The 17,676-nt window shown below is 42.4% G+C and overlaps 1 protein-coding gene across 1 annotated transcript in view; it reads left to right on the forward strand.

The window, feature by feature from the left end:
• The window catches only part of COPB1 (COPI coat complex subunit beta 1), a 29,135-nt gene extending 25,189 nt beyond the window's left edge, over positions 1-3,946 (forward strand). The window contains exons 21-22 of the mRNA XM_044425785.1: positions 895-1,050; positions 3,621-3,946. Coding sequence (XP_044281720.1) covers positions 895-1,050; positions 3,621-3,680 — 216 coding nt within the window. The 3' untranslated portion in view covers positions 3,681-3,946. The remainder of the gene's footprint in view (positions 1-894; positions 1,051-3,620) is intronic.
• Positions 3,947-17,676: the final 13,730 nt, after the last annotated feature.

A 17,676-nucleotide genomic window follows, 5' to 3' on the forward strand; every position in this document is an offset into this window, starting at 1 on the left:
ATTATAAATCTGGTTTCAAACTACAACTAATTTCTGGGTGTTGTCTTGATTGTGGCAGAAATGACTTCAGCTTACTTAGGGTGGAGCATGCAATTGCACTGACTTCCCTTGTAACAAAGACACAGTCACACAACTTCATCTCTCCGTGAAGTCTGTTCAGTTCCATATGGTCCCACAACCTTTAAAAAATGGGTAGGGGGGTTGTCAGGTATGAAACAAGGTATAAGTCGAGATAAAAATTGGGTGCTCTAATTTGTGTGAATGGAAGTGTTTTTTGCTAAGGCAATATAATTTCCGGATACTCCGTTTTTTGTTTTTTTATTTTTCATTCAGTTCATCTGTTCTGTTACCCAGATACATTAGCATGGAATTTCCCTTCCATGAATGCAAGAACAGTAGAGTTTTCCTACTGTTCACCTCACTCTGCAGCCCTCTGTGCACCCCTCTTTTAATCTGTTCCTGAGGCCTGAAAAACTGTTGGGCATTTTGTTGCAAAGGATTCTCAATGAAAGGGAATTTCAGTTCAGAAAGAAGAACAAGTTGGAATTCAAGCCATTGTGTGTTTTCCATTGAACTTTGAATTGAGGAGTTGATTAATCTTTTGCTGAAGATTTGATGGTTTAACAGTTGTTTAATTTTGGCTCCATGTGGAGTCCATGTAGTAGTAGTAGGAGCAGTAGAAAATGCTGATGATGAAATCATTCTTAAATCGTCATCACCACCCGACTTCCCTTCTTGAAGAAATGTGAGATGTCTTGGAGAAATAAATTTATAGTTATAAAAGCCATGTCATGAGGAGAGCCTCAGATGTTTTAAACAAAGAATCTTGGTCAACAGGATTCAAATGGGGGGAAATTACCTTTGCAAAAGGTGTACAAAATGTTGTCTTTTCAGGCACTTTCTGGTTATTGTGGCTTCATGGCTGCCAATCTCTATGCACGGTCCATATTTGGAGAAGATGCACTTGCAAATGTCAGCATTGAAAAGCCAATTCACCTTGGACCTGATGCTTCAGTCACAGGGCATGTAAGAATTCGTGCAAAAAGTCAGGTAATTATATTTTGTATTAAGCTGTTTCCTTAAAACGATAAACGTCCAAACCATTTGCTTGAAGGTTGACCATTTAATATTAGCTAACAGGTCATCTGGTACAGACTTTCTTTGTTCATCTATGTTAGCAGAAGGCTTCTCTTATCTAAGCATATTATCCTGGATGGGTGTTGTGACTAATTCCAAGTAAAGAGTGCCATCCAGTGTAGCTGCCCAAAGCCCACTGCATTCATAGGACTATGGGCATCCAGTCAAGGGTGGGAGAAACGTGGAGAAGCCAAGGTTGCCTTCACACTTCTACCCTGCAAAGTCTGCCTTTGGCCATTTCTGTTTTTTGCCTGTGCTCATGAGGAGGAGGGGCTGCCAGGATTCCTTGTATTCCAGTGGAACTTCACTTCTCTCCTGTTTGCCCTCTGGGCTGTGTACACATGTGCATGTGCAGACAGAGCCATGTGTGCCAGCTTCAGAGGTGCCCTTGAGCTGGCTGTGAGGACACAGAAAGATTACTTCAAGGTTAGAGTCCCAGCTGCAGCCCCAAGACACATTTTCAGAGTTGGAGCTGTGACAGTGTCTGGTAGTCATAGGATCACACCCTAAAACTGTTTAGGATGGAGACATAAATCTGTCCTTATAAGGACCATTTCTGAAATTGAGTGGGCCCTAAAGAATATGGAGAGGGATCCAAAGTCATGTGTGGGTTCTTTGCTTGCCATCACAGCCTAGAGGTGTCTCTTGAAAAGTTGTTCTTGAAAGTTGAAAGATTTTCTGTATTCTCTGGTACTGGGCTAGAAGCTAGTTAAAATGGAAATAGTTAATATGCTGGTATGTTCATGAATTACTCGGATACACATATGTAAAACCTTGGGGGTCAGTCTAGGATATCAGCTGGGATATCAGTGTAGGACAGTGGTGGTGAACCTATGGCACGCATGCTGCAGCAGGCACGCAGAGCCCTCTCTGTCGGCACACGAGCCGAGTCGCCCCAGCATCACCCCATAAGCCGAGCATTGGATAACAGTGCGCACAGGGGCCATGCACATGCTCGGAAAGGAGTAGTGGCGCCAAGCAATGATGTCACAAGCTGCGACTCATTAGCTGTGACTCGTCCGAGCTTTCGCATGGCCAGTCAGTGTGCTGCCAAGGAGAGAGAGAGAGAGATTTGCTTGGACTGGCTGTGAGTTTTAATACATTTGTTTTTATTAACAAAAGACTTTAGCTTTGAGTTTTCTTATGAACAATTGAAATTTAATATCTAAAATTTAGCAGAGATGTTCTAATTAAGAGACTGAGATTCTATTAATGTTGTGCAGTCCCCCTGGCATATTTGAATCTGCAGCATATTTAGTTGGTTTTTCTAAACTAAAACCTCAGTATTCAGGTTTTATTGCAGTGTTGTCACTTTGCGATAAATAAGTGGGTTTTGAGTTGCAGTTTGGGCACTCGGTCTCTAAAAGGTTCGCCATCACTGGTCTAGGCTATCAATCACACCATGATGCACAAGAAGTCTAGATGTGCAAAATGAATAAAGCTTGTCACTCCATGTGAACATTTCAGCTACTTTTCTGTACCATGAAGTACACTGCATATTACATTTCATTTGCTGCAAATCTTGCAAAAACTAAACCAACTAAATTTCTATATAATTTCAAACCAAAAAACCCTAAGGTCTGTCTATTGTAAACTGCCCAGAGAGTTTTGGCAAGGGGCAATATAGAAATGAAATAAATGATGACATTGTAGCAGTTTCTGTGGTTACAGATATTGATAAAATGTGTGTAGTGAGAAAGCATAGTCAGAAAAGGAAAATGCTACCCTTCTCAGTACTTTTGCTTCCGGAGGGATTTAGGTGAGTTCACCCTAGCATTAAGAAAGCTCATGATGAGATAAATTACACAAGGTGGCATCCAAGAATAACATAAGCAGACCGCCACATACATAAGGAGACCTGGCCATCCCCTCTTCATGCCCCACAAAAATCCTCTTCTTGGGCAGAATGGGCGGAAAGAATTGGGAAAAAATCAGGCACAGGCAGCTTGTGGAAGTGTGTATTTATATAACTCTTGGATGCATCCCCTAATGTGTATGAGAAGGTACATTATAGTGTACACTCTGTTCATGCTGTATGTTGAAAATTGCCATTACTTAATAAAACCCTCTGTAGTATGTGGGTCGCAGGACATTGTGGCCTAGAATGGGATAGGAAGCTGTTTTTTCTTCCTTTGCTACTTCATGCCCAAAATAGACTCCTGTATCAATGTCACAAAGCTCTGCCCATCCCATTCTTCATGACATCATGCCAGACAAAATAGACAGACCTACGAAATACTGTGTTCCTTCCTGAAGGGGGATAAAAATGTGAGCATTTGCTCTTCATGTTGACTATTAGCCTTATATAATCCACTCAGAGTACATTTGCTGTGGATATAATTACATAAAATAATTATTTTAGCAGTGATTAGCTGCTATTACAGGTTAGATACATAAATGGAGATTTCAGAAATAATTTCTGCTGCATTCTGCCTGTTGTACTTCTGCTATCCAAAGTGTGATGATGCCTCTCTCTTTTGCAGGGAATGGCTCTAAGTCTTGGTGACAAAATCAATCTCTCTCAGAAGAAAACTAATTTATAAACTGAAGATTCTGAGCATATAAACTGAGCATTTACAGTTAACTGCTTTGAATCATGCTTGTTGGATTCAGAGCTTCTTGTATTCTTTTGTTGTAGAATCTAATCTTCTTGTGCTGAATGCATTCCAGCAAATAATTTGTAGGTTTTACTTATCACTCCATGATCAAGGTTGATAAAATTTTAAATTTACATTTTTCTCAATGTCCTTAGAAGTCACGTTGTCTAGTCTCCTATATGTACTATTTCAAAATAAACAAATAAATTCTGTATTAGTTTTTTTTTAATCACACATTAGATCTACATTGTTTAGCTTTTGGGAGAAAAGGTGGTAGTGTGTTTCCCAAGAGAATGGCTATAGAAGATTGAAACACATTTGCACTGTAGAGCTTGCCAAACTCTGTTCTAGCCCAATGTGTGACATCTCCCGTGTGCGTTTAGGCGACAGCATAGTTGCATAAAATTGCAGTCATAGTTAACCTATATTTCAGCCCCAAATATATCATCAAACTTATACACACAACAGTAATAATCTTGTATAATTTAGCCCAACTGAGGCTGCAGTTCCAAACTCTACTGAGTGGTGAAAGCAGTGCTGAAAACAGTGCTTAGGAGTACATTGTAACACCCTATCCTGGAGACTGGGAGATCTGGTTGAAAATGTCGTGCAAGTTGCTTACTTTGAGAGTGAGTAATCATTATTTTTCTGTGTTCTTTTTGCAGTGTTAAGTGGCAACCGGTACTTTATGCCACAGGTTAATGATTTACATTTTGTTGATCTGATTAGTGAGATTGTGGGAGACTTTAGAATATATCATCAGGCCATTAATAAATGTAATATTTTTCTTTTATTTTGGAAAACGTCGTTAGTGATGCTAGGAATGCGCAGCCCAGTATGTATCTCTGTTAAATGAAACAGATGTTCAAAATCAAGACTCTGTATCCAGGTACAGCATAACAACTCTCTAACAAGCTCTAATCTAGGGATGCAAAATAAATTCCTTGCATTTATAAATTTGTATGAGCTTACACAATTGTACCTCCTGGAATCAAATGCAGATCCACATGCAAATGGATTCTGATTTGTGAACCTTGAAGCATACATTCAGAGTAGATGTACGACATTACCTTTGAAGAATGCATGCAAATAGAAACTATGCAAATAGTTTCAGTAAGAAGAAAATGCTTAACTTTTCAAAAATGTGCCCCAAAATATACATAGTTAGAACGTGTACATGGAAATAAGTACATATTTCTGTGCAAGGAAAAGAAAAGGGCTCACAATCTAATACTTACCAAAAATCAAAAAGTCTTGACAAAAAAGCTCAAGGTTTGCTAATTTTCATATCCATACCCCAGTCTTAGCCACATAATCCTAAATTTATCACTACACCAGAGGGTGCTGTCTTACAATTGAATTCGCATTTTAAAAGGTATTTTTATGGAGCTGGAAAAATCTAGTGAGTAAAAGATGAAGGTGTTATGATCCTTTTCAAAGTCTTAGACAACAATCTGCTTTTATCAAACTCATGAGAAGAACATCATGATATCACACATACTCAAATGTTCTTTTACAATCAAGGGTGGTTCTCTCCATGGGCATGCTGATTATTGATTCAGTGTGAAACCCTGAGCAGTGCAATTATTAGATTGTTATTAATAACCCAGACTCAATCACTTGAAAACAAAATTTGAGAATTTACATTTTACATATTTGGGCATTCTTTGACTAGAAAGAGCAAGCAGTGAAAAGTCTACTCCTGAGTTGTAGGCGATGAAGCAGGCTGGGAGATGACTAGAGTGTAGGTGGAAGAAATCCTGTGACAAATCTGATCAAGCATGTCTTGGAGAGCTCATTATCGAGCCTATGCCGTGGCAGTGAGGACAGCAAAGAAGGAATTCTCTGCTTCCATTGCATCCTCACGGTGCTGTCTGGAGGAGCTTTTCCAGGCGGTGCAAGGCCTATTACATTCTAGGCCTAAAAAGGATCCTGTTGCACCCTCCACAGCTCGCTGTGATGACTTTTCCCAGCATTTTAGGGATAAAAATACTCAGATTTGCCACAATCTGGACTCCACAGTTGATGCGGTTTCAGAGTAGGGAGCATCCAGAGTGCCATCTGGTCCACCTTTATTGGATGAGTTTCGATTGTTGTGGCCTGAGGATGTGGACAAGTTGCTTGGATTGGTCCAACCCACCACTTGCCTGCTTGACTCTCAACCTTCATGGCTGCTCATCAGAACCAAGGACGGGATATGTACCTGGGGCCTGGAAGTCATCAATGCCTCTGTGAGGAACGACTGAGTCCCTACCCCTTTGAAGGAGGCGGTGATCAGGCCTGTCCTGAGTGGATGACTGAACCCATAGTTGGCCGCCAATTCTAGGCCAGTGGCTAATATACCATTTTTGGACAAGGTGCTTGAGTGGGTGGTGGAGGGACAACTCCAGGTGCTCTTGGAGGAAAGTGAGCATCTAGACCCATTTCAGCCTGGCTTCAGACCTGGCTATGGAACTGAATCTGTCTTGGTTGCCCTGTATTATGACCTGTGCAGGGAGAGGGACGGGGGAGTGTGCCCCTGTTGCTTCTCCTGGAACTCTCAGTGGCTTTTGATACCATCAACCATGGTATCCTTCTGCATAGGCTGGCCAGGTTGGGACACCCAGCTCTACCTCTCACATCTAGTCCAGGTGAGGCAGTGGCTGTCCTTAACTGGTGCCTAGCTGAGGTTACGGGATGGATGAGAGTCAATAAATGGAGGCTTAATCCATTTAAACAGGACAGAGGTCCTGTTTGTGGGAGGTTTAGCCTTCTGGGAAGTGATTTTAACGCTGTCCTGGATGGAGTTGCACTCCCCTAAAGGATAGGGTGTGCAGTTTGGAAGTGCTCCTTGATCCAGAGCTGTCCCTGGTGTCTCAGGTGGCAGCAGTGGCAAGGAGTGCTCTCCATCATCTTCGGCCGATCCACAAACTGCATCCTTACCTGGATGAGCACTGCTTGGAAACAGTGACCCATGCTCGGGTAACTTCCTGGTTGGATTACTATAATGCGCTCTTCATGAGGCTGCTCTTGAAGATGGTCCAGATACTTCAGTTGGTTCAGAATAGAGCTGCCAGGATGTCAACAGGGACCAGCAGGTGTTCATACATAACACTGGTCCTCTATTGATTACACTGGCTGCCAATTCTGGGCCCAATTTAAGGTGCTGGTGATGGCCTATAAAGCCCTAAATGGCTTGGGTCCTGGATACCTAAAGGGGCGCCTTCTTTCCAGTGTGCCCTCCCACTGCTCAAGTCCTGAGGCAGAGGTCCTGCCCCGGGAGCCCTCCCTGAAGGAGATCAGGAGGGTGGCTACCCAGAGAAGGGCCTTCTCTGCAGTGGTGCCCTGTCTATGGAATATGGTCTCCAGAGAGGTTCTCCTGGTGCCAACGCTTTATTCCACTATTTTAATGTTTAGTTAATTGTAGCTGGGGTTTTTATCTTCACTTGCCAGATGCTGTGTTTGTTTGTATGTTTTATTCCAATTGTTCTTTATTGTAAGCCATCCCAACTCATCAGTGGTGGAAGGGCTAGAAACTTTTTAAATAAATAAAATGGTCAAATTATGGGGCTCAGGCAATGAAAATGCTGATACAGCTGAGTTTACAATAGCCAGTCAAATGAAAATGCAGCCCCTACAGTACAGGTTGTGCTGGTCCCCTCACACTGAAAAAGTAACCGTGACATGACACCCAATGTTTGTTGTCCAATCTCGTACAAGTTTCCCACTCCCCCTGCCTGCAATTGTACAGCACAAAAGCAAGTTTGCTGTACAAACTTGGGTGGAATGCACCATAAGTGTTCCACAAAGAATGCGAATTTGCAAACTAAGATTAATTTGGTGTAGCACAGTGAATAAGGCTGCATGCATGTTTATTTCTGGGTAAGATAGGTACTGTAAGCTATAAATAGCTCTATAGTTCAAATGTGTCTTCACTGTTCAGTCAGTTAGAATTCTGGCATCTTTTTGATTTCATCTAAGTATTACAACAGCTGTCTCCACTCTGGTGCTCTCCAGGTGTTTCATTCCTTGGGACCCATCAACCCCAGTCTACATGGTGAATGTTTGGGAATTCTGGAGGTTGTAGTCCAAAATATCTGGAAGCAGCACATTAGGGGAGGCTATATTATGACGAAAACTTCTCTATGATGCATTTTATATAAATGAGAGGGTTTTTTAAAGTTAATTCTAAAGGCACAATTGCAAAATATTCAAACATGGAAAAAATGTAGAAGATAGCAGAAGACCTGGCTTCACAAAAAGTTTAGAAGTTATATGAAAACAAAAAGGGCATGTATAGGAAGTGCAAAGAAGGCCAGACTACTAAGGAAGAATGTAGGCAGGCAGCACAGAATTGCAGGGATGGTGAAAGAAAGGCTAAAGCTGAGAATGAACTGAGGTTAGCATGGGATGCTAAAAGCAACAACAAAAAAAGGCTTCTTCAGATATGCCCATAGCTAAAAAGAAGAAGAAAGAAATGGTGGTTCAACTACTCAGTGTGGATGGCAAAGTTATAACAGATGACAGCAGAAGTGCTCAATTCCTACATTGGCTCAGATCTCTTCCAAAAGAGGATCTATGACCTTCCTGATGAAGGGGAAGTACAGGCTGAAGGAGCAGGATGGCAGCTTGAAATTGATAGGCAAATGGCCAAGGATCATCTAATTGGGTTGCATGAGTTCAAGTCTCCAGGGCCCAATGAATTCCATCCTAGTGAAATAAAAGAACTGGCAGGAAAACGCGCAGAACCACTGCTACTTATCTTTGAGAAATCATGGACAACAGGGGAAGTGCCAGATGACCAGAAAAGAGCTAATGTTGTTCCTACCTTCAAGAATGGAAAAAAGGCAAAACCTGGAACCTACAGACCAGTCAGTCTGACATCAATCCCTGAGAAAATTCTGGAGCAGATAATAAAGCAGTCTGCCTGCAAACACCTTGAAAACAATGCAGTCATTACTAAAAGCCACCATGAACTTGTCAAGAACAAATCCTGCCAGACTAACTTGGTTTCATTTTTTTTTGTTGGATAACCTCCTGGTAGATTGTGGGAATGCTGTGAACATAATATATATTGACTTCAGCAAAGGTTTTATTAAAGTGCCTCATGATATCCTGATTAGCTAACTAGGTAAAAGTGAGGATCCACTATCCACTGATCCACTATCAGGTGGATGCACTGTAGGCTACAGAAGTGGATTCAAAAAATGTTCATCAATGGCACTTTCTCAACTGAGAGGGACACCACATGATTCAGTCCTGACCCCCTGCTCTTCAACATTATTGTTAATTGTTTGAATAAGGATGTACAGGGGATGCTTATCAAATTTGCAGATGACACAGAATTGGTTGTGATAGCTAATACCCTGGAAGACAGAAACAAAATTCAAAGCAATCTTGATAGGTTGGAGTGCTGGGATGAAAACAATAGAATGAAATTTATTAGGAACAAATGCCATGTTTGCACCTAGAAAAAGAAACCAAATACATGGTTACAAGATGGGGATACTTGGCTCAGCAATACTACAAGTGAGAAGGCTCTTGTAATTGGTGCGGATCACAAGCTGAATATGAGTCAACATTGTGATGTGGCTGTCAAAAGGGCAAATGCTATTTTGGGCTGCATTATTAGAAGACTCACTTCCAAATCATGTGAAGTCGTAGTTCCCCTCTACTGGTTAGTATTGTGTCCAGTTCTGGGCAACACATTTTAAGAATTTTAAAATGCAGAGAAACTAGAAAGGGTTCAACAGATCTGGGGACAAGAAACAAAGCCCAAGCCCTATGAGGAGAAACTGAATGAATTGGGCATGATTATCCTACAGAGAACACTGAAGGGATATAGAAAAGCTCTTCAAGTACTTGAAAGGTTGTCACACAGTAGAAGGCCATGGCAGGACATGGAATAATGGGCTCATGTTACAGGAAGCCAGATTCCAGCTGAACATCAGGAAGAGCTCCCTGACTGTTAGAGTAGTACAAAAATGGAACCAGTGGCCAAGGGAGGTGGTGGGCTCTCCCACACTGGAGGCATTCGAGACGCAACTGGACAGCCATCTGAGAGGGATGGTTTAGCTGCGAGTCCTGCACTGAGTAATGGGTTGGGCCCAATGGCCTTCTTGGCCCCTTCCAACTTTCCTTTTCCATGATTCTATGAATTTCAAAAATGTTTTATACTTAACTGCTACAGTGTATGATCCTTGAAGACACTTATATGAAGTCTTAACTGGTTTCCATTTGAATTTGGGGCCCATTTGGAAATTGCATCAAAGCATTAAATCACTTCAACACATTGAAGACAATCTGACAAACATTCTCATGCAAGAAATATTCATACCATACCAGAAATAACGAGTGCCGTTCTCTGAACTATGTTGATGCATTTCTAGCTATAGATAACTGCATTTAGAATTTTATGCCTCCTCCCTGACAACTTTAAATGTTCGTTTTACCCTTGCAATGGTTATTCTCACTTAGGAATGCTCATGAGTTCTTAAATAAATACAATGTAAATGTTGCCATGGGAACCTTGTCACATTTGGAGAGGATAATTATGATGTGTTGGAATAGCAAAGAAATCTGTTCTTTCAGCATGCTGGCATGAGGAGCAGATGAAGACATTAATCTGTGAGTCATTAAGGTCCATTTATTTATGGAAAAGAACAGATCAACAGCATGACATTTATTTGTAATTTACACCTGAGCTAACAATTCAGTACATTGCATGCTGCAGACTTCTGTGTATAAAAATGCATATTTATAAAATGTTTTATAAAAATATAATGTGCTTGTGTATGAACCAAGTGTTTGTGTCAGGGAAAGATTTGTCGGCATTATCAAATAGCATTTTGTGTAATGTGTTACCAGTGGCAATTGTGCAAAATGGTGGTGATAGAAAAATAGATATGCTACATGGGGTGCTGTTGTCTGCATTGAAAGAACTGACTACACTGGAGCTATTGTGTTGTGTTGAGAATCATTGTTCTGCTTTTCTTGTTCTTTGTGAATATTTACACTTCCATACCTTGCAAAAATTGTCTCAGATGATTCCTGAAGGGTGGAACCTGGTTTTATGCTGGCTTGCATCTTTCCATTTCCTAAATGTACCTCAGGAAGAAATGGGCCTGCCAGCAAAATGCATCCTGGCAACTTTCTCAAACGTTTCCCACCGGAGGTTGGTCAACTGAAGGAAATACCAGATGTAAGGGGGAATGGATGGATTGAACAAGAGTGGATTTTTTACAAGGAAAATTCCTTACAAACCAATAAGGGGAAAGCAGATTCATTTTTGTCTGACGCAAGATAGCTGTATTTTTTGTTCCCAATATCCCTTGTGCTGCAAAATGTTGCTTTCAGTTCACAATAGAATATGCTTCTCTTCTTTCTGTTATGGGCATAAATTTACCTACTGTTCACCTTGGAATGTGACACTTTGGCTAGAAAAGTGAGCAAGTTTGCTAGTTGCTGATGTTTGATTTAGCTTTGTGCTCTCCTTATTTGCACTTTGCATTTTGGTATTTTTGCCTTGTCCCGATAACTATTATTCAAGTCTGGAGGAAAACTTCTGTACTGAGACATTGTTCTAGATGTCAAAGAAATTTTGATGGGATAAACCTCTACGAGTGCTCTTCCCAGTGAGGAAACAAAAATAAGTTATTGCCAGTAGCTTGAAATAAAACATAATAATATCAATAATAAATACCAAAACTAAGGGAGAGGAAGGGTGATATCCATGCCTTGTATGTGACTGATAAGGCTGCAGTTGAAGAAAAGGCAAAGCCTGAAAGTCTAGTGCCTACTGGGATTATCTTCTTCCCAGCAAAAACACTATGGTCTCTGAGTCTGTACTTCACAATAGTACTGAGCTAAAACATTTTAACAAGGATGCCCAGGAACAGAATCTTGCTTCTCACTGGGACTCTGACACTGATGCACATTGCAAAGTCCAGAGGGATAGAACTGGAGGTTAGGGGTCATACCTGCCTTACCTGAAGCTCCAGGCCAGCCCCCTGGCATTCTCCAGACGGCATCACCTTCCACCCCCAATGGCCACCAGTTGTTCAGTGTTTTCTGGATTTCTGAATGAAGTGGCTTTCCACATTCTAAATGGCTGAAATGCCTCTTCCAAGGGCTTGTTTTATAGCAGTAGGAGCTTTAAGCTACAATATGCTGGTATTTTTGGTATCCCATCCCTGGAATGCAGAACCCAAGAGCTCCTCTGAAGTGGAATTTGACTGTTGGCTCAAAAAGGTCCACCATCCCAACCTGGTTCAGCATCCTGTTTTCCCCAGGGAGCAGCCAGATGACTCTGGGAAGTTCACAAGTTCCTGTGCCAGCAATAGTTTTCCTTCGTGGGTGTATCAAGCCATTTTCCATTATATAGGAGCTGGCATGTTGCATCACACTAGGTACATTAGCATACAATTCTCATGTTAAAAAAAATACATGCATAGAGATTTTGGGTCCCTTTATAAATGCTCGATTCTGACCAAGGCTCATGTTCCCATTAAAGAATGTTAAATATCTCTCTGCAGCTTGTGGCCTTAAATGGACTAGGCGTTCATTACATAGGCTCTAGCATCCTCTTTTCCTAATGCTGTCATCCCTTAATGAATACTGTGGTTTCCTTTATTGCATTGGTGCTGCCCTGTATCATTACGGGGTCACTAAATAGAATTCTTCCCCAGGGGGATACACCAGCTCTTGTAGCTCATTTGACAACATGGTAATTATTGGAAGAACCAGAGGCTGCAAGGCAACTTCTTAGAATAATAGAATTTAATGCAGATTAATGTTCAGCTTATCCAGAGGAAGACTCCATACATATACCTACACGGCTGTGCTGATTTTTGCCCATTCTACAAGGAAGGGCATGAGTGTATGGCTGCATCCTGCCCACCTAAACACCATCCTCATGGGCAGAGCCATCTTTTGGGTGTGCCAGACTCCAATTTTGCCTCTCACCGCCCTGCACCGTCGCTGTAACCTCCACTGGGAGCTGCAGCAGCAGCAGCTCGCACACCCTCCAGCAGCAAGAGTTCAAGAGAGGCTGGAGAGGGGAAGTGCTGATGGAGCACGGCCGCTTCCCTCCATCCAAGGCAAAGCCAGCAGCTGCTGGTTGGCAACCTCCCGCTGCCTGCCCTCTGCCTATGGCTGGTGCTGGGCTGATGGCCTTGCCTGCTTAATCGTAGAGGCAGCCCTGTTTGTGGCAGCTGGAGAAAGGTTACATGTGACATGTGCCACATTCGTCCGGAGATTTCCCTCTCCCCACCGACCCCCGACCCTGTATCAATTCCCAGTTCATTCATGGAATGTCTCTAGATTCAGCACAGGGGTGCGAGTGATGGGCTGAAGGGGGTGATCAGCTCTGTGGATGCAGACAGTCGCAGCTACTCAGGACTTTTTAAAATATGCTGTGCTGCACCCCCTATGCCCTCTCTCTTCAGTCTCCACCTCTTTGTGACAACTTTTGCTTAGGCAGGATAGAATCTATGATTGCTCTTGTAGCATTCATAGGACATCTGCTTATATCCCTTCCAGACCCATCTTCGGCTTAGGTCCAGTCTGCCTGAAGGAGCACCTTTCTCAGATTCGTCCCTGCCCAACTGCTAAGATGATCTTAATAAATAATAAAAGAAACATTGTTGTAGTTTCCCCGTTGCAATAGCTAAGAATGTGCTCCCCTTGTCTATACATGTTTGGATTCCAAGTTAAGACCTGTTTAATTTCTGCTCCAAATATTAACTGTACTGCTCACTTGGTAATAATTAAATATTTTAATGATATTTTAATATTTCAATATTTGATGAGTGTTTGAGGGGAGGGGTTTGTTTAGTTTGGGTGCTTGATTTTTTTAAAAATGAGGGTAAATCCCAGTTAACTGGCATAGAAATGTAATGAATAAATAAATTCATCCCGCGGGCTCTTTTTGTCTAATCCCACTGACCCATCTCCTTAGACCGGCCGATGTCCTCTGCATTCAGCAGCTGTCAGTGGTTCATAAGAATGGAGCAGATACCTGGGCAAGACCCTGCATGGGAGTCACTAATGTGACTGCTGGTTAATTTCAGTGGTGAAAGTTTGCTGTTGAATCAGGATGCATCAAAATCCAAGTTGCTCATCCCTGCTCTGAATGACCAACTTGGATTTTGATGCATCCTGATTCAACAGCAAAATCCAAGTTGGTCATTCGGAGCAGGGATGAGCAACTTGGATTTCGATGCATCCTGATTCAACAGCAAAAGTCACTAATGTGACTGCTGCTTAATTTCAGTGGTGAAAGCTTTGCTGTTGAATCAGGATGCATCAAAATCCAAGTTGGTCATCCCTGCTCTGAATGACCAACTTGGATTTTGATGCATCCTGATTCAACAGCAAAATCCAAGTTGGTCATTCGGAGCAGGGATGAGCAACTTGGATTTCGATGCATCCTGATTCAACAGCAAAAGTCACTAATGTGACTGCTGCTTAATTTCAGTGGTGAAAGCTTTGCTGTTGAATCAGGATGCATCAAAATCCAAGTTGGTCATTCGGAGCAGGGATGAGCAGAAGATAAATCAAGCTCTGCTAGCAGATCTCTGAGTCATGAGTGAGGGCTTCTAAATCCCAACAGCTACAACCAAAAGGGTTAGTTGACAGAGATATATGTGCGTGCACACCAGACTAACAAATAATGCTTTGAGGTCTGGGGTAGACCAGGATTATATTTCTGTGTGGAAGGATTTGTCTGTTTGGTTCCCATTGCTGCACAGGTCCCAAATCCATAGACACCCTTGTGCCTTAAGTGGATGCTTCCCTTCTAAAGCTTCCCAAGCCACTGTTTTGCTCCTGGCTCACAGTTCTAGATCCTGGGAGCCTGCTGGTGGCTTGCTGCTGGTTGAAACCAGCGTTAACTCACTGATTTGCTTCCTGCTTTCTCAGGCAACAATTCAAAAAGAAGATCAGGAACTTCCTGTGATTTACAGATACTAAGATACAGGTATAGGTTTTCCACTCCCTTTCTGCTGATAAGGTGTTCTCTCTCTCAATCTTTTGGCAAATTCAGATATAGGCATTTACTAGAGCTAAACCCCAATGGAGGTAAGAATTGTTTCCTACCAACAGGGCTAGCTAACAACACGGGTTTTGGTGCGTGGGCCAAGGGCCCATGACAAGACTGTCCTGGAGTTGCTCCTTCTCCTCACCACTGCAACCTGCCTGTTCACCTGCCTCCTGCCCCAGCCCCAGCCCTGGCCCTGGCCATGGTGCTGGGGGTGAGAAGAAGAGGTGGCTGCCTGCCAGCTTGCTCGCAGGCTCCCTGCGATAAAGACTCACAGCTGGGCCTTCATACATTCAAAGGTGCATGGAATAGAAGACACCTCTTTGGATGTTTCTGAGGTCTCACCTGATCATGACTCACAAGTCTAGATTGTAAAACTTTCAGATTTCATTGGATTTCAGTTTAAACCTTAACGACATTAAGTACTGACCCAACATTTACAGAAATTCTGACTCATAGGATGAGTTAACTTTCTTTTTTATAAGCAGATGCCATCTAAGGAAGTATGAGATAAACTACATAGGAGTAATCATTAACAGTGATCAAGGGGAGATAAATAATAAGGCAAGAGGTTGCTTGCATGCTCTGATTCAATGTTGTGATATTACTTTTTTGAGAGATTTTTGTTTTTAAGATGCTTGCAAGCTGTTCTGAGCATTTTTATTTAAAATGAAGGGTGGGTACATGGATCCATCAAAGGAGACATGACAGAGACATTCACAGGGAACCTTCTGAATCTCACAGTGTTCCTACTGTTCATGCTAATATATCTCTCAGTAGTATGGAGCTTTTGATCTTGATTTCTGGTTTGAGGTGTTGGTTTAATGCAGAATTGCTCAGGATTTTGGAGTGAAGAATCTGAGTTGTTTTTGCTCATGTAACTCTAGCATGCGGCAGGCACACTGAGGCACCATATGTATGGATCAATGAATAAAACACCCAGGCAACAAAATACCATTTGCATCTAGTCCGTGAAATAAACTAACAATTTGCTAATTCAGGACACAGCTAATTGGGTGTTGCGATGAAGAAAGAGACACCACAAATATAAGTAGTCACTTATAAGTAGTCACTGCTCCAAATATAAGTAGTCACTGCTCCAGCTTCAAGAATGATAATCAGCCTAGAATTAGAGTACTGGGAAAGACCAGAAGGTTATCAAGACTGACCCTATTTTTTTTCAGTATTGCTTCACATGTCCAACCACTGGCTCAAGCTGGGCTGTGGAAGCTCAGACCTAGGTGAGAAATACAGCTCTCTGGAAATCCCAGTCTAGCCCTTTGGATTTCCCTTTCCTCTGACTCCATCCCTTTGTTCTCCAAGCACCAATCCTTTGGTGGTTTCCTGGCTTTTGATTGTATTGCCCATTCTAAAAGTGGAAGCTTTTAGAAGCTTAGTAAAGGCTTAGAAAGCTTTTAATCGGGTTTAGTAAAGCTTTCAACTTGGCCCTGCCCACTACTGGAATAAAACCCCCAATAACATCTCCAAATGAAATTCGGCCCCTTGAAAAAGGTTCTGCACCCAGGCTTAATATCTGGCAATTTCAACATGTGTTTACTACTGGCTGCAAATTTCTCAGCTCATGGCCAGATCCATTCTCAGCACATGGTGAGGATCCTTGCCCTACTTAGTCCCAGGTCATCGCATCACATGCAGAAATTGGATCTGGTCGTGATTCACGGACTTCGGTACTAATGGGAGGAGTATAAGTGACCATTTTACCCTGAAGTAAGGATTCCAAGTAGCCCTACAGAGCATTTAAGATTTGTCTTCTTTGGACCCTGACACATGGATTGCAAGTGCCATCAGGAAGGGAATGCATAGCTTGTAACTGACTGGTGAAAGAGTAATGTAACAGAACCATCCTGTTATGCTCTGAGACTGTCTGTGTTCTGTCTTGACCACAGTGCTGCTCATGCTTGCTGCTGAATCCCTAACACTGCTCAGCTACAGGTAGATTTCTAAGTACCCTTGTGTATGCCACCACCAAAGATCCAGTGCTCTCTTCCTCCATGGAAACTGATGCTTCTGACATTGTTCGCATGTTTTGGAGCACCACTCCAATCAGCCAATGCCATGGCCAAAGGGCAAGGGTGAGAATATCTAAACTCCAAAACATCTGAAGAACACTAGGCTGGGGAAGGCAGCCTTCAGAGGATATGTGGAAGGACCAGAAGACTTAAAAGAAGCCAGTGTAATACCATTTTAAGAAGCCCAAGGGAGATCCAGGAATCTAGCCCACCATAGGATTCTTCATGTTGCCAGATCTGAGGTCCGAAAAAGAGCTCTGACCTCAGAACTGGGGATCCTTGCTCAGATCATCTTCCCCACCAAGGCTAGAACTGAAGGAAGCAGGTCAGATGCTTCTCTGAGGTCAGGAGACCAAACTTGGAGAGCAGTAAAGGAGATATTCTGGGCTTGTGGGGTGGGAAGAGACTGAGCTCACTGGGATACAATGTACGCTGTCAGCAGTCCCGTGTTCTGCCCTCCCACTTCAAAGTGGCATAGCTGGATGGCTGAAATAGACTGTCTGGTTGACTTGTAAGCCAGGTATAGTGGGAAGGCAGAGATATTCTCTTCACTTCCCTGCTCTCATAAGATGCCTAAATCTCCTATATTCAGAGGGAGACAGGCATGCCCTTTGGACTGACCTCTAGCTCAGTGCCTACACTGAGTAAACTGAATGAAAGCACTATTAAATATCAAATTATCTAGCATAGGAGGGCAAGCCTTGCTGATAAAGAGTCAAAGCAGTTTCTGAAGGGTAAGTCTTATTGCACTAACTTTGTAGGTATCAACAAGCATTTTGATAGGGAAGATCCAGTAGACATAATTTACATGTATTTTCAAAGGATTTTGACAAAGTTCCTCATCAAAGAAAGACTCCTATGAAAACCTGGTTGTTATAGGATAAGAGGAGAAAAC

This window comes from Varanus komodoensis, unplaced genomic scaffold (genome assembly GCF_004798865.1).
Source record: "Varanus komodoensis strain SLA01 unplaced genomic scaffold, ASM479886v1 scaffold16, whole genome shotgun sequence".
Taxonomy (NCBI): domain Eukaryota; kingdom Metazoa; phylum Chordata; class Lepidosauria; order Squamata; family Varanidae; genus Varanus; species Varanus komodoensis.